Source organism: Cervus elaphus, chromosome X (genome assembly GCF_910594005.1).
Source record: "Cervus elaphus chromosome X, mCerEla1.1, whole genome shotgun sequence".
In the NCBI taxonomy this organism is placed as follows: Eukaryota; Metazoa; Chordata; class Mammalia; order Artiodactyla; family Cervidae; genus Cervus; species Cervus elaphus.
Genome location: NC_057848.1, coordinates 42,675,578 through 42,698,445, shown reverse-complemented (window position 1 = coordinate 42,698,445; position 22,868 = coordinate 42,675,578). Strand labels below are relative to the sequence as shown.

Here is a 22,868-nt window from a genome sequence, read left to right as displayed (position 1 = left end):
TGGTACAGACACTTCGGAAAAGAGTGTGGGAGTCTCTTCAGAAGTTAAACACAAGCTTGTCATAAAAGCCAGCAATAGCACGCCTAAATATATACCCACGGGAAATGGAAATGGGAAGGCCACCATTTGAAAGATGCTGGAGCAAAAGGAGCTGGAGGGGGAGACAGAGCACAGGCTGGAAAAAGGGGTGTGCTTAGGGACCTAGGCTTTGGGCTCTGACAGAGCTGGGTTTGGTCCCATCCTGCTACCTATTAATTTAAGGATGTTGCACGGGTGTTTTGTTTGGGTCTCACCCTATCCATAACCAGTGTTGTGGTTCTTATGATTGCAAGATACCCTTGGTAACAACCATCAGGCAACTTGAAGGGGAAAAGGGGTTTATTACTCACAGGTCCTGGAAAGGAGAAGGCATACCTGGGGCCACACAGCAAGGTTGAGGGTCAAGGGTAAAGAAAGAGAGAGAGAGGACCTGGGCCAGGGGTTCTGCTTTCCCTGGGATCAAGGGTGGGTGAGGGTGGGTGGCCTGTAGTTTTGCAGGCTTGCTCTTTATTGATGAATTTAAAACATGAGAGAGAAAGCAAGTGGCTTAAATGGTCAATTATAAAAATTCACCAAGATCTTTAAAACAAAGAAGCCTGGGGTGGAGAGGTGAGGGGGTGGGGAAGGCTGGTTCCTTATCTTTCTGTGGCTGGCAATGTGTTTATTCGAGATAGCCATCCTTGAAGTAATGTCTTATTGAAGTGGATGCCTTTGAAATCAAAGCTTAAATCAGGCACTTGAGTTACAAAAAATGCAAGTTACAACTGTCAGGGCTCACACGACAACTCGGCACTTAAATTCTTTTTTGTAATTATTTTTGGCGGTGCTGGCTCTGCTGAACGCAGGCTTTCTCTAGTTGCGGTGAGTGGGATCTACTCTAGTTGTGGTGGCTTCTCTTGTTGCAGAGCACGGGCTTCAGAGTGCAGGCTCAGTAGTTGGCAGCTTACAGGCATATGGAATCTTCCTGGACCAGGGATCAAACCCGTGTCTCCTGCATTGGCAGGCGGGTTCTTAACCACTGGACCACCAGGGAAGTCTGGCGCTTAAATTCTTTATGCCTCAGTTTTCTGTAAAGGGGAGATGATGATAATACTAATATCTACCCAGAGGGTGATGTGTGAGGCATACTCCACATGTAGGAAATGCTTAAACAGTGCCTGGCGCAGGGTAACTGATGAACAGAAGATATTGTTATGATCATGACTTTTATTGGTAGAAGAATCAAGGGAGAGTTGTATCATGTAGCATATGGGAGGATATGATAAATAGTGTCCAGGAAGGTAAAAGCTGAAAAATATTGGGACTTCCCTGGTGGTCGAATGGTTAAGACTTTGAGCTTCCACTGCAGAGGCAACAAGTTCCATCCTTGGTCGGGGAACTAAAGATCCCACATAACCTTTTGGTGTGGCAAAAAAAAAAAAAAGGAGAAATATTCATTAGGTTTGGCAATATGAATGGAGGTCATTAATAAATACACTTAAGAATAATACCAGGGGTATTGTGGGTGGAAACTAGTTTGCCATGAATGAATGGGAGATAAGGAAGTACAGGCATCAGACTAGCAAAAGGAGCAATTGAACAGAAAAATGAGTCCAAGATCAAATTCCTGTTTCTGTGAGAATTTAGCATTTGTCATTTGCAAGGAAAAGAATGGACTATTCAAGAAAATGTGCTGGGAAAATAGGTCATCCATCAGGAAGAAATAAGATGAGACCCTCCCACACAAGTATCAGTCCCCAAAATAGATTCCAGTTGGATTAAAAACAATTTCTAAAAATACGAGGAGAAAACATAGGAGAATATTTTTGTAACTTTGGAGGGTAGAGAAGGCTTTTCTAGTTGTGATGCAAAATCCAAAAGTCAGAGAAGACTGACAGATTTAAATTCATTAAAAATTAAGCAAAACAAAACCTTTGTCTTGTGGATGAAAAATGTCGCCTGCCTTATCAGTAAACAAAGGATGTTGCATCAAGGCAGCGGCCACTGAGACCACACACAGTGCATTCCGAGGGGACTCAGGATGGATGGAGAAAAGCAGTATACTGGCCCTGGACAGTTAAGATGCCTATCAAAGGCATGATTTCAATAAGCCCCACCAGACTCTTGCCTCTTCCCATACATAGAAAAGTACTGCACTCATTAACTTGAGATGTCTGGTTTTCTTTAACTAGCAGTAGTCTTTTGATGGTCTGACTACCTGGATTTTGTTGCAAAACCCCCTGGATATCTTGTCTCCTCCGTTACCTCTTCGGAGCAGTCCCTTAGAGCTGAGAAGGTGTCTTCTAGGCTTAAGTTCTCAGTTTTGTCCACCAAGTAAAACATAATTCTCAGCTTTTAGGTTGTGCATTTTTTCAGTCATAGTCTATTGAAAGATATTATAAGCAAAAGCAAAACCAAACTACAGATGGGAAGAAAATATTTGGAACCTATATAGCAGACATCCATCCCTGGGTTGGGAAGAGCCCCTGGAGAAGGGAACAGCTACCCACTCCGGTATTCTGGCCTGGAGAATTCCATGGACAGAGGAGCCTGGCAGGCTATAGCCCATGGGGTCACGAAGAGTTGGACATGACTGAGTGACTTTCTCTTTCACTTTTTCATATAGCAGACAAAGTGTTTTTCTAAAATGTAAAAAGAGCTTCTACAATTCAGTGAGAAACAAGTAGTTGACAGAAGGGGAAATGTAAATGGACCATCAATATATAAAATGATGGTCATTCAGCTTCATCAATGGTCAGGGAAATGTGAAATGAAACAATGAAGTATTTTTTTCATCTATCAGATTTGCAAAAATAAAACATAAAAATACAATATCCATTAATACCAGCTAATTTCATTCATCTTGCTGGGAGTATAAATTGATACAGATTTTTTAAAGGGCAAATTTGACAGTATCTCTTAAAATTTTAAATGTGATAAGCTAATTCCTTAAAATAAATCTCTCTCTCTAGATAAATATACATCCTATTGATTTTGTTTCTCTGGAGAGCCCTGACTAATACAACCATCAATATCAATAGATATCAAGGCTTCCCTGGTGGCTCAGTGGTAAAGAGTCTGCCTGCCAATGCAGGAGACATGGGTTTGATCCCTGGGTCGGGAAGATCCCACATGCTACAGAGCACCCAAGCCTGTGTGCCACAACTATTGAGCCTGTGCTCTAGAGCCTGAGAGCTGCAAATACTGAAGCCCACACGCCCTAGAGCCTGTGCTCTGCAACAAAAGAAGCCACCGCAATGAGAAGCCCAACTAGAGAGTAACCCCCGCTCTCCACAACTACAGAAAAGCCCACGCAGCAACGAAGACCCAGAACAGGAAAAAAAAAAAATTTAAATTCAGTAGATATCAAGTTTTTAAGTCTCAAAATGAATTATTCTTTAACCATCAAAACATTTCACTCTAAAAGAACTCGTTTCCAAACAAAATAAAAAATGAAAAAAAAGAAATGTGAGTATCTTATGATCTAGCAGGTCCATCTTTATGTATACAGCCTAGAGAAATGATTGCACGTGTTCGTAAAAGGCCCACAGAAAGGATGTTCACTGTATCATTGGTTATGGGATGAAAAAAATTTTAAGCAGTCTAAATTTCCACCAAGAGGGCAATTAAATGAGCTATAATACCGCCATACCATGGACCTGTACTTGGCCATGTAAAAGAACAAGTTAGATCTATACATACTCACATAAACAGGTTGCTAAGTGAAAAAAAGAAGTTGAAGAATGATACACAGATCATGATGCCATTTGTGTAAATCTACCCCTTCCCAATAAAACAAACATTTCTCCCTTTCTCCCCCTATCCTTCCCTCCCCACCCCTCTCTCTGTTTATAGAGACATAGAAAAAAGTCTGTATGGATAATCAAACTAAAAATAGTAGTTACCTCTGAGAATGGTAGATTAAGTACATGTATTGTTTGCATGATTACGAGTAAATTTTTTAAAAAATTGAAAAAAATTTCAAAGGAAGCAGATACAGTGGGTGTAGACTGCTCCTTTAAAAAGCTTTTCTGAGCTGGGCAAAAGATAAAGCAGCATGCAGAGGGAGGCAGGGAGGTCATGGGTGAGTTTTATGAGGATGGAAGAGATGAAAAGGGCTTGAACAGGAGCAGAAGCTTCAAGGATAGACAGGAGGAGGCCTGATGTAAGAGAAAGAATCCATAAGACATAGTAACCAGTTGACAGCAGGGATCTAGTTCAGGTTATAAAATTCTGAATGCCTACTGTATGCCTGGAGAAGGAGATGGCAACCCATTCCAGTATTTTTGCTTGGAGAATCCCATGGAGAGAGGAGCCTGGTGGGCTACAGTCCATGGGATTGCAAGAGTTGGACATGACTTAGTGACTAAACCACCACTGTGTGCCAGGTACAGTGTGAAGGGCCAGGAATACTAAGAAATAAAGCACAGTCTCTAATTAAGGAACTCACAGTTTAATAGAAGGGGCAAATATATGTGCACAAATTCTACATAATATGGTAAGTACAGTAACAGAGGTGTGTGGAGAAGGACTGTGGGAACAGGCAATCAAGTCTGGTGGTGGGAGTATGTAGTTTGGAGGCTGTGGAAAGGGGAGAGGAGGTGATCAGGAATGACTGGGCTAAGTTTTCAAGTTTTGCAAGATGAGTACAAGGTAGCCAGCTGTCTTATAGTAGGTATTCAGTACACATTTGTTGAATGAATGATGAATCAATATATACATTGATGGGAAAAATAAACACCTAACTTTTCATCATTTAAAACTTAAAATAGGGACTTCCCTGGTGACTCAGTGGTAAAGAATCTGCCTGCCAGTGCAGGAGACACCATTCGATCCCTGATCAGGGATGATCTCACATGCCTTGGGGCAAGTAAGCCCCCTGTTCTCCACAACTAAAAAAGAGCCTACACAGCAGTGAAGACCCTGCACAGCCAAAATAAATAAATAAAATAAAATGTAAAAAGCTAAAAATATCTAACTCACAGACATATAAAACAAATTTATGGTCATCAAAGAAGAATAAATTAGGAGTTTGGGATTAACAGATATACACTATATAAAATAAACAAGGACCTACTGTATAGCACAGGAAACTATATTCAATATCTTGTTATAACCTATAATGGAAACGATCTTAAAAAGAAGATATATTTGTATTTATAGATATATCTATATATGGCTTCCCAGGTGGCGTCAAATGGTAAAGAACCTGCCTGCCAATGCAGGAGGCGCAGGAGGCACAGGAGACGTGGGTTCAATCCCCGGGTAGGGAAGATCCTCTGGGGAAGGAAATGGCAGCCCACTCCAGTATTCTTACCTGGAGAATCCCATGGACAGAGGAGCCTGACGGGCTACAGTCCACAGGGTTGCAAAGAGTCAGACACAATTGAAGTGACTTAGCATGCATGCGCACATATATACACATAACTGATTCATTTTGCTGTATATCTGAAACGAACACAACATAAATCAACTATACTTCAAACAGCAACAAAAATCCCCAAAGTATCCATTGAGTGTGTTAACTAGGATGCTGGTGAGGGTGGAAACCAGTCTACAGTGTATTGAGGAATGAAGAGGAAGTAAAAATAAATCAATAAATGAGTAGATTGTTCTTTCAAAAAACATCTCCATCCATGCACTAAATATTTATGGGGTGCCTGTTATATGTCAGGCCCTGTAGTAGGTGCAAAAGAGAGACTTGACTGGTAAGGAAAGAGAAGACACAGGGCCGTAGTTGGAGAGAAATGTGTGGTTGAGGAGGACTGGCTGAGGAAAGATCTTTTTTTTTTTGAGCCGAGGGAAGACGTAAGCCTGTTCATAGGTTTCAGGGAGGGGGAGTGGTCAGTAGGAGGTGAGGAGCTGATAGATAGCAGGTTCTCAAAAGAGCCTGAAAGGAATGAGATCAAGGGCACCAGGGCTGATGGACCTTGAACAGGATGAGGGATGCTTTGTCCTCAGAGACTAAAGGGCACAGAGAAGGGGAGGGAGTGAGGCAGGTTGGGGTAGTATGAGCCTGGTGACCTTGATTGTGTTGATAAAGTAGAAGGTGACACTGTCCTGTGAGAGGGAAGGGTCACAGATGAGTTTTGGAGCTTGAGGAAAGTGGGGACAGTTTGGCCTGGTTAGTGAAAGCAGTGGGAAGGAGCCAATCGAGCCCAAGCAAAGGGATGTCATATTGTTTTAAAGGCATATATGAGGTTGGAGGCCAGGAATTTGGGCGCCAAGACCCCACATTTTGTGATTTGCTTCTAGTCAACTTCAGCAGTGGTCTAGGAGCAGAGGGAAGATACTGAAATGTTTCCAGTCCAGCAGTTCGGCCAGGCAAGGAGGGTGCAATGGGAGAGGAGTTCATAAAAGAGTGTTTGGGGCCATTGATTAAGGCGTCAGCCCAGGCCAAGAAGAAGATGAGGCCATGAGGGGCTGATAGCCTGTGGGATAATGGAGAGACCAAGGTACCAGAGGATTCTATGAGGTGAAAGATCAAGTTTAGGCCCATCAGAGACATAAGAGAGCTGGAAAGATGTGCGGCAGTGGTCAGAGAGTTAGAGGCTGTCTTGGGTGGGGCTGGCCTGGCAAATGGTCCGGTGTGGAGGTGGCTGAAGTGGAAGGGTCTGGAGGTTGGGGAAGTTGAGGCCATCAAGGAATAAAGAGGCTGAAGGCTGATGGCTTGTCCACAAGCACATTGCAGTCACCCGGAACAGGAAGAAAGACTGGGTCAGAAGAGGATGGAACAGGTCTCAAATGGAGAGTGTTGTTTTACACAAAGGTAGAGGAGTAATACTGTCCTCTTGGGCTTCCCTGGTGGCACAGAGGTTAAAGTGCCTGTCTGCAATGCGGGAGACCTGGGTTTGATCCCTGGGTCGGGAAGATTCCCTGGAGAAGGAAATGGCAACCCACTCCAGTATTCTTGCCTGCAGAACCCCATGAACAGAGGAGCCTGGTGGGCTACAGTCCATGGGGTCGCAAAGAGTCAGACATGACTGAGCGACTTCACTTTCACTTTTAGAGGAGTAATGGTCTAAAAGTGCTCAGAGTCTGCCTGGATGCCCACCGCACTGAGCCCAGCGTACACAGGTTGTGGGAGAATGAGGAGCCTACACAGGAGAGGGCTGCTAGGCAGTGGGGTCCTCAGGAGAGAATTAGGTTTCCAGTAGCATGAAGAGATTGGCAGCTTCTATAAAGAGGAAGATGGCATATGCTACTTCTCAGACTTTAAAGTAGCATATGAGCCACTGTGGCTCTTAACAAGATATAGATTCTGATCCTGTGGGTCTGGGTTGGAGACTGGAGAGTCTCCATTTCTAACAAGCCTGCTGATGATGCTAGCGCTGCCAGTTAGGGAACCACACTCTGAGTGGCAATTTTGTTCAGCGTGGTTCAGGAGTTTCAGAGGGCACAGTGGACATAGTTTGGAGGGATAGTGAGTCCACGAGGAGAGAGCAGAATAGCGATGAGCACAGAGGGAAGAGGTGATTGGAAAGATGGAGTAAATGAGGTGTTGTCACTCTGAGCGCTGTTCCAGTAGACCTGACCTTGTGTTATCTTGGCTTTGATGCCTGACATGGTACTGTTTGAGTATGATGTCTGTGACCAGGTCTTCTGGGTTTCCAGCAGGGGAGCTTCTGATAGCTGTGTTTGCACAGAGGGCTGGCATGTGGGAGAGGGAGACTGGGGTGACTTCTGGGTGTCTATGAAGTGTGATAGGAGCCAGTGGTAACTGAGGCCGTGACAGTGAATGGAACCACGCAGGGTTAACATGCCTGTGATGTGCAGAATGACCACAAAAGATGGTCCAGGATGGAACCTCAGAAACAGGCCAAGAACTGAAGCTAAGGTGAGTGAGAAAGAAGAGTTATTATAGAGGTAGGAGCTAATGGTGGCAGTGAAGCCAAAGGACAGTATTTCAAGAAGGGACTGGTTAACATTATCAAGAAAGAAAACAATTGAAAGATAAAACTCTTACTTTTCTGTAATATCTCTATTTAAAAAATCCAGTATAATCAACTGAAAGACAAGGTAGCTAATTTCAAAATAAATATGCAGAAAGTCATAGACTTCTTATCTGACAGCAATCAATTAGAAAGCAGTATGGAACAGAAGACCCTCTTCACAGCAAAAAAAACCAAAAAACAAAAAACCCTTACTATAATCTTACCCACAAGACCTTATGTGATCTGTCTCCATTACCTCACTTGCTTCATCTCTTATTATTTTTGTACTTCTTGAAGTGAAAGTCACATAACATAAAATTAACTATTTTAAAGTGAACAAATTTAGTGGCATCTAATAAGTTTAGTGTTGTGCAACCACTACCTCTGTTTAGTTCCCAAACATTCTCATCATCCCCAAAGGAAACACATTAAACAATAACTTCCCATTACCCTTTCCTCTCAGCTCCCAGTTATTATTCTATTTCCTGTCTCTGTGAATTTGACTATTCTAGTACCTCATAGAATAGTCAAAGGAGCCTGACAGGCTGTGGTCCATGGGGTCGCAAGGAGTTGGACTCGACTGAGCGACTAACAGCAGCAGCAGTACTTCGTAGAAGTGAAGTCATATACTATTTGTCCTTTTGTGATTAGCTTCTTTCACTTAGCATAATGTTTTCAAGGTTCATCCATGTGGCAGCATGTATCTGAATTTTCTTCCTTTTCATAGCTGAAAAGTAATATTACTCATGGCTGAGTAATATTCCTTTGTATGGTATTCCACATTTTATCAGTTGATGGACTTTTGAGTTGTTCCCACCTTTGAGCAATTGTGAACAGTATGTTGCTCTTCCTCATTCCCTAATTCTCTTGCTCAGATTTGTCAAGCTTGTTTCTGCCTCAGGACCATTGCATTTGTTTTTCCTTCTGCCTGGAATGCTCTTCTCCCAGATTCTTATGACTGTCATTCTCATCCTTACAGCTCAAGCGCCACGTCCTCAGAGAAGCCTTCCTTGATCACTGTATTTAAAGTAGCTGAGCCCTCAGCCATCTTTTATCCCATTATCCTATTTTATTGTCTTCATAATACATATCACCATCTGAAATGAATAAGAAATAGTGTCTAGACTGGGCTTGTTTGTGCTATTGGCCCCTTAAACCAGTGAGGCCTCTGGGCTCAGAATAACTTGCCTAAAATATATCAACTCTACAGTCCATGGAATTCTCCAGGCCAGAATACTGGAGTGAGTAGCCTATCCCTTATCCAGGGGATCTTCCCAACCCAGGGGTCAAACCCAGGTCTCCCATATTGCTGGCGGGTTTTTTACCAGCTGAGCCACCAGGGAAGCTGAAGAATACTGGAGTGGGTTGCCTATCCCTTCTCCAGGGCATCTTCCTGACCCAGGAATCGAACCAGGGTCTCCTGCATTGCAGGTGGATTCTTTTTCTTTTTTCTTTATTAGGTAGGTGGATTCTTTACCAGCTGAGCTACTAGGGAAGCCCATCAAAAAAATACAGTTACCAAAATATTTTAAAATTGTGATATAGTAATCTGTGTCCTTCTCTACTAATCTCTGACATAACAACAGCTATATGCAGGTCTAATAACTATTATAATTTAGAGATCATGATTATAAATGCTGTTTTGAGATATTTGCAACAATTGTAATAGGAAACAAAAAATATTGGTAATTTCTATTGGTTATGAAATCACAGGCACTGCTGAAGTTACTGTAGACTGTTACCTACTTTGTTTTTTTTGCTGGAATGACTTTTATTTTTTTATTGAAGTATAATTACTTTACTAGACACATCTTTTTGTATCCATTCATCTGTGGATAGACACCTTATATTGTTTCCAAAAAGAGAAATCAAGTGTTAGCAAAGGTAAAGAAAAAGGAATACCTGTGCACCGCTGGTGGCTCAGTCATCATGGAAAACAATTTTAAAAATAAAAAATAGAACTACCATATGATCCAGCAGTCCTGCCTCTGAGTACATATTGCAAAAGAAATGAAAACAGGATATTCAAGGGATATCTGCACTCCTGTGTCCATTGTGGTACTGTTCACAACAGCCAAGACATGGAAACAATCCAAGTATTGAACAACGGATCAATGGATAAAAATTGTCTTCTTTTCTTTTTTCTCTTGTCTTCTTGATAGTAGCCATACTAATAGGTGTGAGGTGATATCTCAGTGTGGTTTTTAAAATTTTTTTAGTTGGAAGATAATTGATTTACAATGTTGTGTTGGTTTCTCCCATATAGCAGCATGAATCAGCAGTAAGTATACATATGTCCCCTCCCACCTGAGCCTCCCTCCCACCCTAACCCCCCACCCCTCTAGGTTGTCACAGAGCTCTGGGATGAACTCCCTGCATCATACAGCCACTTCCCACTAGTTATTTATGTTACACATGGTAATATATATGTTTCAGTGCTACTCTTTCAATTCGTCCCACCCTCTCCTTCCCCCACTGTGTCCACAAGTCCATTCTCTATGTCTGCGTCTCTATTCCAGCCCTGCAAATAGGTTCATCAGTACCATTTTTCTAGATTCCATATATATGCATTAATATATGATATTTGTTTTTCTTTTTCTGAATTACTTCACTCTGTATAACAGGCTCTAGGTTCATCCACCTCAGCAGAACTGACTCGTTTGTTCCTTTTATGGCTGAGTAATATTCCATTGTGTATATATGTATCACAACTTCTTTATTCATTCATCTGTCTCTGGACATCTAGGTTGCTTCCATATCCTAGCTACCATAAATAGTCCTGCAATGAACACTGGGGTACATGTGTCTTTTGAATTATGGTTTTCTCAGGGTATATGTCCAGTAGTGGGAGTGCTGGGACTTATGATAGTTCCATTTCTTTTTTAAGAAATCTCCATACTGTTCTCCATAATGGCTGTATCAATTTACATTGCCACCAACTGTGCAAGAAGGTTCCCTTCTCTCCGCATCCTCTCCAGCATTTATTGTTTGTAGATTTCTTGATGATTCTGACTGGTGTGAGGTGATAACTCATTATAGTTTTGATTTGCATTTCTCTAAGAATGAGTGGTGTTAAGCATTTTTTCATGTGTTTATTGGCCATCTGTATGTCTTCTTTGGAGAAATGTCTGTTTAGGTCATCTGCCTGGTTTTTTTTTTTTTTTTATCTGCCTGTTTTTTGATCGGGTTGTTTGTTTATCTGACACTGAGCTGCATGAGCTGCTTGTATATTTTGGAGATTAATCCTTTGTCAGTAGCTTCATTTGCAATTATTTTCTCCTATTCTGAGGGTTTGTCTTTTCGTCTTGTTTATGGTTTCCTTTGCATTACCTACTTTTGTACCTGAAGAAACTCTAAACTTCAGTTATAGCTTAGTGAAAAAGATGTGTTTTTTCCTATCGAAGTTCATATCATGAATTCTATCCATAGACCTCTTCAAGGTCTGTGGACCCCAGGCTAAGGAATTCTTACCCTGAAGGGACTTCCCTGGTGGTCCAGTGGTTAAGACTCCCAGCTTCCATTGCAGGGGGCATGGGTTTGATCCCTGGTCAGGGAATTAAGATCCCACATGCCGTCTGGCATGGCCAAAAGATAAAAAGGAATTCCTACCCTGAAAAGTAAAAGATAAACAGTCATGAGAAAGAGGGGTAGAATATATTGGAGCTGGGTTTTCTAGCAGATCATAGTAAGCCAGGGAAAATAGGCTGGAAAAAAGCTGCCTTGGGATGTGAGGGATGTAGACATGTCCAGTTGATAAGGATATGAAGGAAGCAACATCTTTGAAGGGGAGTCAGGTGTCCCTCAGAAGGAAGCAGTTTTTTTTTAAGAAGGAAGCATTTTTGTGACGTGGTTGCTTATGGGAGTAAGGGATTTTGTTTACCATGGACTGGAGTCCAGTGAGCATGACAGAGTGGGATGGGAGAGAAGGCCATTGAGGGAAGATAAGCCAATGGGAGTGGGAGTGGGACCCTTACTATATTCCAGATACCATGTGGGACACTGAGGATAAAAAGATGAATAAGACTCTAGTTCTAAGGTATATAAATAAGAAGGATGTAATTTACAGCATGATCAATGTAATTAACATGGCTGTATGTTATATATGAAAGTTAAGAGAGTAAATCCTGAATTCTCATCAAAAGGGAAATTTTGTTTGTATTTCTGTAATTTTGTACATATGTGAGACGATAGATGTTTGCTAGAGTTATTCTGATAACCGCTTCATGATGTATGTAAATCAAATCATCATGCTGTATACCTTAAACTTATACAGTGCTATATGTCACTTACATCTCAATAAAACTGAAATTAAAAAAAACAAAATGTCGGAAGCAGGGTAAAAATGAATAAGACAAAGATGAGTTATCCATTTAGGATTAGACTGAACCAAATCCTGTGGGTGGATTGGCTGCTCTGATGATGCCTCTCTTCAGAGACCCTAAGGGCCAGAGGTGTTAGCAGAAAGATAGACCCATCTCTAGTGTCACTAGAGATGCAGGGGGTAAAAAGCTAAAAATGCATTGCTTTGTGTCCTCCTTGGATCCCTTCTGTATAGCAAAAAATAAAGTTAAAAAGTTATATAATGGAGGAAAAAATATAGGCGTACCATATTTAGATCATTCAAATGAGCCAGTCACCCAAAAATTAATTAAACAAACCTAAGGGATGTATTTCCTCCCCACCCCACTAATTCTTCAGGAACCTTCTAAGGATCCCTGCAACCAAGTGATCCTTTGATGCTATTACCCTTCAGAACAGTGTTTGGCTCACAGGGATCAAAGGAAGAAAGAAAGGACTATATTTTTAGATTTTTCTCTGGGGCTACAGAGGTACCATGCACCTGGCCCTCTCTGTATGTAGCTCTCAGAATCTAGAATTCTGTGATTTCTTTTTTAAAAAGCTCTTTTCTCTTCTCTACTAGGGGAATCTTTCAAAAAGGCTCAGGTAGGGGGCTGCTGCAGCTGAGAAGCACTGGCTGAGCCCGGCTCCTCCTTCCATCATTCTCTTCCTGTGGTGGTCTCTGCAGACTCCCCATCTGGCAGGGGTCCCCAATCTCCCAGATTCTAATGCCAGATGATCTGGGGTGGAGCTGACGTAATAATAATCTTAATAGAAATAAAATGTACAACCAGTGTAATGCGCTTGAATCAACCTGAAACCATCCCCGCCCCACTGCCTCTCCACCTCTGTTCTTGGAAAAACTGTCTTCCACGAAACTGGTCCCTGATGCCAAAATGGTTAGGGACCGCTGCCCTGGACCAGATAGCAAACCTCTTCTTGCTTGAAGGGAGGAAGCCCCGGATGGAGAGGCAGCGGACAGACAGGGAGATGAGAACTGAGGCAGGGCGGAGGCTAAGCTGACCTAGTTAGAGCAGAAAGAGGCTGTAGGGGCCATAGAGAAGGAAGAAGCTTCCCCGGACAGAGAGGAACAGAGGACTGACTCTTGGCTGACTCTTTACCAAGACTTGGAGCCACACAGGAGCTCTGTGCCTGGGGACTCAGTGAGCTTGGGGGTGGGGAGGTGTGCACACACGTGTTGAGGTTGTGTGGGTAAGACTCTACCAAAGTTTCAAAGTAGATTTCAAAGTTACAACCTTAGGGACTTTGCTGGCGGTCCAGTGGTTAAGACTCTGCACTTTAACGCAGGGGGCGTGGCTTCAATCCCTGGTGAGGAGGGAACTAAGATCCCGCATGCCATGTGGCCACAGAGGGGAAAAAAATCACGACCTTAGAGGAAATGAGAACAGAAAAATATTTTAGGGGAGCCTCAAACCCAGAAAGATTGAGAAGAACCCAGTGCATTCTGGAAGATTCCCCAGCAGTGGGTCAAGGAGACATCCTGACCACCCCTGGGTACCCAGCTCGAGTATTAGCTGCTGCAGGGGAGACACGGGAAGCAAAGACATGAGCCCAGCCCGCCCATCCACGGATGCTGCCAGGGGGCTCCACACTGCATCTGGGCTCCATGGGGGACAGAAGGGCCCTTCACTGTCCCTGCCCTTCACAAGGACACAGTCTGTTTGAGGGGACACTAATCCTTGTGAAGCATCAGTAAGCCATCCAGTAGCATAATTCTTTGTCACACACACTCCCGAGGCCCAGAAGGGCTTTCTGGCATCACTGGGGAATTTTGGAGATGGGCATTCATCTGAGTCCTGAGGCCTGGGAGGGCAAGATTGGGATGAGAAGAGAGAAGTGCTCATTCCAGAGAGAAAGCACACTGATGAACACACAGTTGGCTCATGTGGGGACGAAAGAGGTGGCTAATCTGACAGGAGTAGAGGCCCACTGAAATCCAGTCAGGTGGGAGGAGTCAGATTACCGAGGGCATTTTGAACTTCAAAAAGAACTTTGAAACCTAACAAAATCCAGGTGTCTGAAGGGGTCTGACCATTTCCCCACTCTCCCCTGTAGCTACAAGCCCATTGTGGAATTCATCGATGCCCAGTTTGAGGCCTACCTGCAGGAGGAGCTGAAGATCCGCAGGGTACTGCACACCTACCATGACTCTCGCATCCATGCCTGCTTGTACTTCATCGCCCCCACGGGTCATTCCTTGAAGTCTCTGGACCTAGTGACGATGAAGAAGCTGGACAGTAAGGTAGGGAGGTAGGGGCAAGGGTGGGTGGGAGGTGGGGCCTGCTGGACCCCTCCTGGTGGTCTCCTGTGCCACACTGATGCCAGAGTCCAGCAGAGGTTCTGTGGCGTTGGCATCCTCCTCTTCATTCCCTGTCCCTCCATAAAGATGGTGTTAATTGCTCCAGCACCTGAGTCGTATGCTTTGTGATGTTTTCCCAGCGCCGGGCATGAGTGTGGATTGAGCTGTCTTCTGCCCTGATCCATCTTGGGAATAAAGGTGGATGCAGCACAGATGGCTGTCTGGGTCTAGGGCCTCAGACTTTGGGTGGTGGAAAGGTGTTTTTTTTTTCCTTTGTCACAATGTTAACTGACCTATACTGTAATCAAACATGCAAGCTCGACTTCAAAAGTTATTATCCTTAATTTCAATAATAATTTTATCATAGCAGCTAACATTTGTTAAACCTTTATTATATGTCACCACTGTAAAAGTGCCTTGTGGAGTGTCTCATTGAATCCTCACAACAACCCCGTAAAGCAAACACCATCATTACTCTTATTTTATAGAAGAGAAAACTGAGGCTCTAAGAGGTTAGGAGACATACCCATTGTCACAGTGCCAGCTCCTGGCAGAGCCTAGATTTGAACTTGGCTCTGTGGTGCCAGTTTACATTGCCTCCACACCCAAGGAAGATGGCTGTGGGATTCAGACACATCCTGCTTTAAGATAAACTGAAAAATGCAAGTCCCACATCAGATATAAATTAGACAATCATGTTAAAGGATTATTGGTTGTGCAAGATAATTGACCACAGGATTCTTGAAAAAGCTTCATTACTAGTACATTTCCTCCCTTAACATCTCATATGTGCCTGGCACTGTGATGAGTCCTATATATGTATTGTTTTTATTTCATTCTTCCAGTAATGCTGTGTGGTAAGCACTGTTATAGCTTGCTCAAGACAACTTGTAATGAATCTGGGTTGCAGACCGAGCTCTCTCTAACTCCAGGGAATTTATTTTACAAAAAAAAAAAAAAAGAAATCTTTAAATGTGGTTGTTTAGTAGCACCTTCACTATAATCACTGAGTTTCAGCTGTCATCAAAAGAGGAGCAATTTGTCATTTTTCACAGCAATGAGTTCACCACCCGCGGGTAACGTGCTGCTCGGGAAACGTCGCCACGCCCTGTGTGTCTTGAATGAGGCAGCACGGAGCCATGTGGTAGGCAGCCTGCTAGGTGGGCTGAGTTAGGTAGGCAAACTTCAGCCTGTGTTTACAGCGTGCCGATGGGGGACGTGGTGAAAAGAGACAAGAATTGACTGCCTGCTGCATTACCTCACCAAGGGCTTCAGCCTCCATGCCTCAAAAACCTGCCTCCAAGGTCCAGTCTTTCTTTGACCAACACCTGAAGTTGCGGCGTCAGCCTGGAGAGGCACTCACTCCAAAGGCAAAGAGCAAAGAAGGGGGAAATTTCAAGTCTTGAGCTCTTTTCAGGGCCCAAGCACCCTCCACACCAGCCCATTGTAGTGTGCTGGCAGGACCAGCTGTGCTTGTTGTGTGAACTTGAACTTGGCTCTGCTCTGTCTCACTCAGGCATGTGCCTTTCCAGTTGCTTGACCTCACAGCAGTAAAAGCCTTGTCCCTTCTCGGAGGAATTTCAAGGATTAAGGTTCAGGTGGATCAGACTTCAGGGCAGCATCAGGCCTTTCTCTTGCATCTGTACAAAATTGCACATCTGCTTCTGCTTTCTTTACACAGAAATTAATCAGGAGACTGACAGTGAAGCTCTTTTTGGCTAAATCTCAGATCAAATTGGGCTCCCCTGGTAGCTCAGCTGGTAGAGAATCCTCCTGCAATGCAAGAGACCCCAGTTCGATTCCTAGGTCAGAAAGATCCTCTGGAGAAGGAATAGGTTACCCACTCCAGTATTCTTGGGCTTCCTTGGTGGCTCAGATGGTAAAGAATTCCCCTGCAATGCGGGAGACCTGGGTTCAATCCCTGGGTTGGGAAGATCCCCTGGAGGAGGGCATGGCAACCCACTCTAGTATTCTTGCCTGGAGAAGCCACATGGGCAGAGGAGCCTGGCAGGCTACAGTCCATAGGGTCACAAAGAGTCAGACACAACTGATCAACTAAGCACAGTACAGATCAAATCAGTAACAGAGGGTGGTCTTCATGTCAGTGGGTTGGTTCCTTAGTGTCCGGAAAGAGGGTCGTATATGCATCTTCATGGAGCCCTGCCCTGCCTCACTTCCCACATGGGTCTCTTTCACCTGGCTTAGGGCTAGCCCCCACAAGATGGGTTGGGACAGTTGACTATTGGCAAGGAGTGGCCTCTTCTCCCCTTGTCCATCGCAGATTCCCAATTGTCATCCTTCTGCTTCGAAATCACCAAAGCAATAACCTTGATATTAAGATATCACACAGCTCATCAATTTGGATCTGAGCTGATAGGTTAAGACTACAGACTGAAAAATGAGGTTCAACTTGGATCTGAATCCCACTTCCATTATGTGTGTGCTCTGTGGCCTTGGACAAGCTACTTAGCCTCTGTCTGCCTCAATTTGTCATTGGTAAAATAGTGGTACTAATACCTTCTGTGAGGGTTTTTTGCCAGGGTTAATTGTGTTAATCCATGTAAAGCACTTATTGTTCAGTGCCCAGCAACAGTAAGTACTCATCGTCATTTATTATACTACTGTTTGGCTATGGAGGGGGCCAGGTCTGGACTATTGGGTTGAACTGCTCCCTCTGGCAGCTGGTAGAAGTCCTAGGTCACCTACTCTGAGCTTCAGATTTCCAGTAATGATGCCCCTTTGCTCTTCCCTTCCCTAGGTGAACATCATCCCCATCATTGCCAAATCAGATGCCATTTCTAAGAGTGAGCTAACCAAGTTCAAAATCAAAATCACCAGCGAGCTTGTCAGCAACGGAGTCCAGATCTACCAGTTCCCTACAGATGATGAGTCAGTGGCAGAGATCAACGGAACCATGAATGTGAGTGGGCTTCACTTTTCTGGCCATTTGCTCTTCAGGATTATTATTTTGCCAAATAGCAGTCAGACCTCACCATCCATCTTAGTGTAATCAGCTCGATTATCTGAGTCTCAGGTATTTGTGAGAAAGAATTTAGAGTCATGCAGACATGCCTCCCTCCTCAGACATGCAGAGATAAATAGCCAGAGATTGAAGGAGTGAATGGCTGACCCCAGGAATCGGTTCGACCAGGGGATTCCGACCTCTCCTACCCTCCTCTTTGATGTCTCTCTCATCTAGGCCAGGCAGCCCCTGTGGGACTGCCAGAAAGGCAAACGGTCTTTGTCTCAGACCAGAAAAATGTCTCGACAGTTGATACAGCGAAAGAAGGCAAGTGTGAGAGAGTTGGCTGGCTTTGGAGACTCGAGGATAATCTGTACTCAGATAATCAAGCCCTCTGCCCCGGGAAGAAAAATGACATGTAGTCTCCAATTTTTCTGGTGACTAGGGAAATGTTATTTTTAAACTTCAGGATTATGTTTTGCTTTATTAAGTGTGAATGAGTCGAAGGGAAAAAATGAAAAAAACAACCAACCACTTGCCATGTTTCCTCTCACTCCCCCACTTCCCCTCCTAGAGGAATGAATAATGAAGGAGGCAGGGAGTCAAATGGCTCCTCATGCTTCTTTACAATGTGTTGATGCTGTTGCTGCGAAATCCTCAATGTTGTGATTTCAAGGAGACAGCTAATAGCTTGCAGAAAGCCTCTGCTTTGGGAACAGATTTCTTTTTCTCTGTTGAGAGTCATCAGTTTTTTCCTAATGACATAATGCCTGAGTATAGCCACATGCAGGAAAGCCTTGTAATAAAAGCCATTTTTAGAAAACTTTCCTGCTGCCACCACCCCCTAAGTTATCATTACGCATCAGCTACCATCTCCTATGAATCAGCCAACAAATTAGCCTAGTGGGGCAGCAAGTCACTGTCTTGCCTGCCTTCTTGTCCATCAGTGCACCAGAGATACGTTTGTGATGAGAGGCTCTTGGTTATCTTTGACAAACCTGGCTGGAGGATAGAGCTGTGTGGATCGTGGGAGGTGGAGTTGTGGCCTCTCTGACTGGGCCTGAATATTGAAAAACTAATTAAAAAAAAAAAAATAAGGTTCCTGCATATCCTCTCCAGCCGCCAGGGCATTTTGATGAAAATTAGGTTCTGCTAGGATAAGAAAACCCGAAGGGACACCTAATCTGCAGAAAACTGGAGCCTGGAGAGAAGCATCATCTGGTTTCACCAACACTGAGGTCTGGAAACTCCTACTCAACTCAGAACCTCGGGCCCCATGGATACCCTCCAAATGTGGATTCCCTGAGTCACTAGGCAGCTTCAGGCTGGTGGTTTGCTTGGCTAAGGATGGATACGGATACGGTCGAAGAGTCCTCAGCAATCTCAGGGTGTCACACAGAACAACCTCTGACTACATGGTGGGTCAGTCAGGAGTGACCATCATTTCGGGCTCTGCTGTCAGCTTACCTCTGGGCCCTTGTCTGAACCTGGGCAGTCTTGGCCTTAAGGTGGGAATCGTCCCGTGCTATGAAGCAGTAGTCCTCAACTACGCTGTTTCACCTGTGAAGGGATTTGGAATTTGGGGTCCTTTTTTTTTTTTTTTTTTTTTTAACAATAAATAGTCCCAGTGTGCCAATGCTTCACTTTGAAAAACCTAATTTGAGTGGATCCAGGGTTATTCCTACATCATCACTCAGCACTTATTCTCTTGCGTTCCCCCAGGCTTTTTTGTATGTGACAGACGGCTCAAGATGGGTGGCTTACAGCTAGCGTGCCTAAACTGGGCATGCGCAAGGGAGGGGGCGTGCATGTGAAAACTGTGTATTACATGTGTTGTGATGGGGGAAGGCGGGGGGAGTAGCTGCTATGAAATAACATACAGAGAATTGCTTAGCCTGCCTGCCCCTGGAGCAAGAGTGTCACACTGGGCCTTCCGGATGAGTTGTGGCCTGTGAAGCAGCATCTTCAGAGAGCCGGGGTTGGGTAGTAGGAGAAATGGGTGCTGGCCTCTCAATTCTGGATTTGACCCCAGCCCCACAGTCTCAGCCACCCTAGCCAATTGTCATGGGAACTGGGTTGGAAGAGTGGAAGAAGCCTCTTGCTCGAGTGAAGACTTCTCAGTCATCCCTTAGCTCCCAACTCAGGATTTTCACGGCAGGAAATGAGAGTCGAGAGGTCTAGCCTCCCTCTTGGCTCCTGGGTGGCTCTGAAAACACTTATTTCAGCTCAGAGTGCTCAGGAGGCGGGGAGAGAGGTCTTGCTGCATGCTACTTTCCACCTATACTCTGATAGCTCTCAAGGTGGCAGACTTCAGTGCTAAAATTTGCTGTGCTGCACTGTGCTAAGTCACTTCAGTTGTGTCCGACTCTTTGCAACCCTTTGGACTGTAGCCTGCCAGGCTCCTCTGTCCATAGGATTTTCCAGGCAAGAATACTGGATTGGGTTGCCATACCCTCTATCAGGGAACCTTTCCAACCCAGGAATTGAACCCACATCTCTTATGTCTCCTGCATTGGCAGGCAGGTTCTTTACCACTAGCACCACCCAGGAAGCCCAAAATTTGCTATGTTGTTCAAATTGAATGTTCTTTGAATGGTTCAAACCACGGCCAGGGGCCAGGGAGCAGGGAATAGGCCAAGTTACTTGACTCAGCTCAATCAGCTGGCTGCCTGTGAGCTTTTTGGGTTTGGCCCCCACAAAGGCATATGGGTGGCCAGGAGGGTCACAGGGAAACTCTTAGGTACAAGCCTGTCTCCCCCTCACCCCGAGGCAGCAGTGCCATTTCCATAGTTGGCAATATTTGTGTGTGAATCACCACCAAGGGTGAACTTGGGAGGATCAGTCAATGCTCTCGGGCTTCCCTGATGGCTCAGATGGTAAAAGACAGTTCTCTTGCTCAGTGGTCAATAGGAGCCTAGAATGGAGGCCAGTGTAACTAGCCCCACGACTGGGAAATACTGTCCTCCTGGGAGGAAGCTATGCCCACTCCACATCTTATCAGATGAGGAATCAGTGGTCCTGACAATGTGTTTCACTGGGCTAAGGGGGATGGTCATCTAACCTCCCTAATAGAATGGATGTCATAGAAACAGAATAGAATAGTTCAGGCTGGTTGGCTCATCAAACACTTTTAAATGGACCAAGAGGAATTTAAGGGACGTAAGAGGCCATAAAGATAGTGAGTCTGGGCACTCGTCCTCTGCGATGGCCCACACTCTGTTTGTGGGTGTGTCTCTCTCTGAATAAATCTGCTTCTTACTTATCGCTTTGTCTACAACCCCATACCCTGGGCCTCTTTTGCCTTCCAAGATAGCCCCCACTCTGTCTATGGAGTGTATTTCCTCCCTGGATAAGTCTTCTTTAACTCTAAAAAAAAAAAAAAAGAAGATAGTGAGTCTTGGAACAGACTCCCAAGAGGAGACTTGGGACTATCCCTTGTTGGAGTTTTCTGAGACAGGGGCATCTGAGGTCTCCGGTGAGAGAGAATTACATGGAACCCCCATAGGAACCCATCCATGTTTCGGCAGCAGTGCTGTTTTGCAAGTTTCCTCCCAGGGCCCACACCTATAAAGTGCCAGCCCCAGGGGGGTAGGGAGTGGGGGCTGGAGGGTTTACCTTCTCCTTGCTCTGCTCGACTCTATTCTAGTTGTCAGAGCCACCAGGCTCTCAAGAGCGGCAGCAAGGCGGCCAGAGCCAACCCCACAATTTCCTGCCCTTCACGGTTAAAGCTGAGCTGACCTGCCGCCCTGGGTGGTGGCAGAGGCTGGCAGCTACAGCGCGGTGTCCTCACTGCTCCTTGGGAAGATTTGGGCATGGGAGGTAGGAACCTGGGCAACTCCTTTCACTTGTCTGTATGCCAGTTTTCCAAATCACGAGTGGGGCTTACAGTAACCGCCCTGGAAGGCTGTTGTAGAATCAAATGAAATCTGCCTGGGAGCACTCGGAAATGAGATCCTTGCATAAACTTATCAGAACAGACTTTGATGCCAGTTGGAAATGAATGTGCCGGGGGAGGTCTCGGAGCCCTCTGAAGCTGCCATGGCGGGGACTGTGTGTTTCAGAGTGGGGAGGGATAAAGTGACGGCAGTTTAAAGAGGAAGGGGAAGCAAGTGACCCTGTCATGCTAACTGACAATGTCTTTTGGAGATAAAAATAACACACCCAAGGGAATACTGACATTTTTTTTAAATGCCTTTATTCTCTTCTGGATTTCTTTTTTCTTTTTTTGCTCTTAAGTCCAGAGAAGTACTTCCCACTTCACATACCCTCCTCCTGCATCACTTTCAGCTGAGAGCCCAGGATGTGTGGGAATGCTCCACCAGCAGTCCCCTGGTCTAGCCCTCTGTCATGGCTGCCCCTTCGAGTGACTGAAGCTTTGAGGTCTCTGCAGGTGGGGCAGCCTTTTCCTGGAAAGTGTTTGGGGGTGAATTGGAGGCTGCCAGTTTGTCTTGGGTCTCTGAGGGGGAATGAATTGTGCCCAAATGAACCCCGCCCCCGTCTGACCTTGAAAGCCGGCTGGCCGAGGTCAGGGATGCTTCGGCCTTTAGGCAGGATTTCTAGGATTTCACGCCCCCCCCCTCCCCGCCCATGGCCCTATTAGGACTGACAAAACATTTCCCACCTCCACCCCTCGCCCACTTTCCATATCCATAGCCTTGTTTTTCCCTCTTTCCTCTGTCCCCTTTTTGGGGACAGTCATAGCAGTGGGATGTGGCAACACCTGAGATAATCATCCGAGAGCAACTGAGAGTGGGTGAAGGCCCAGCACCTCCGCGGGGCGGGGGGGAGTGGTTTAGCAGATGTGCTGGAGCTGAGCTCCCAATTGACACCTGTGTTCTTCCACTCTGAAGAACATTCTTGGGGTGCAGGGCTAGAGGAGAACAGAAAGGAAGTACTGACTGTGAGGTCAGATTTAAACTGCCTCTTACAATTTGGCCTTGCCTGGCCAGTTCACCCCCTGGGTTTAGAGTGCTCCCCTAATCTGCTCGAACCCCAAAAGGGAGTGGCAGACCAGCTGGGGTGGGTTTTGAAGTCAGAGAGACCTGGATTCCACTCCTAGCTCTGCCCCTTACTATGGTGGCACTGCTGGTAAGTCTCTTGGCCCTTCTGGACCTCAGTTTTGTCTTCTATAAAATGGGGATAATAAGTATACCTACTTCCTAGTGTTGTAAGATTCAATGAGATAATGCCACGTAGAGCACCTGGCACATGGGACAGAGAACTGCTGCTAATATCAGGTCTATAGCTCCTGATCTCTAAGTATGATTGCTACTACCCACTCTGTGAAGCCTGCTTT

General features: G+C 44.9%; 1 protein-coding gene across 5 annotated transcripts in view; it reads left to right on the top strand.

Moving 5' to 3' along the window:
- The window catches only part of SEPTIN6 (septin 6), a 74,696-nt gene that overhangs the window by 29,126 nt on the left and 22,702 nt on the right, over positions 1–22,868 (top strand). For all 5 annotated transcript variants that reach the window (XM_043897848.1, XM_043897846.1, XM_043897850.1 and 2 more), the window contains exons 4-5: positions 14,367–14,553; positions 17,369–17,530. In XM_043897848.1, coding sequence (XP_043753783.1) covers positions 14,367–14,553; positions 17,369–17,530 — 349 coding nt within the window. The remainder of the gene's footprint in view (positions 1–14,366; positions 14,554–17,368; positions 17,531–22,868) is intronic.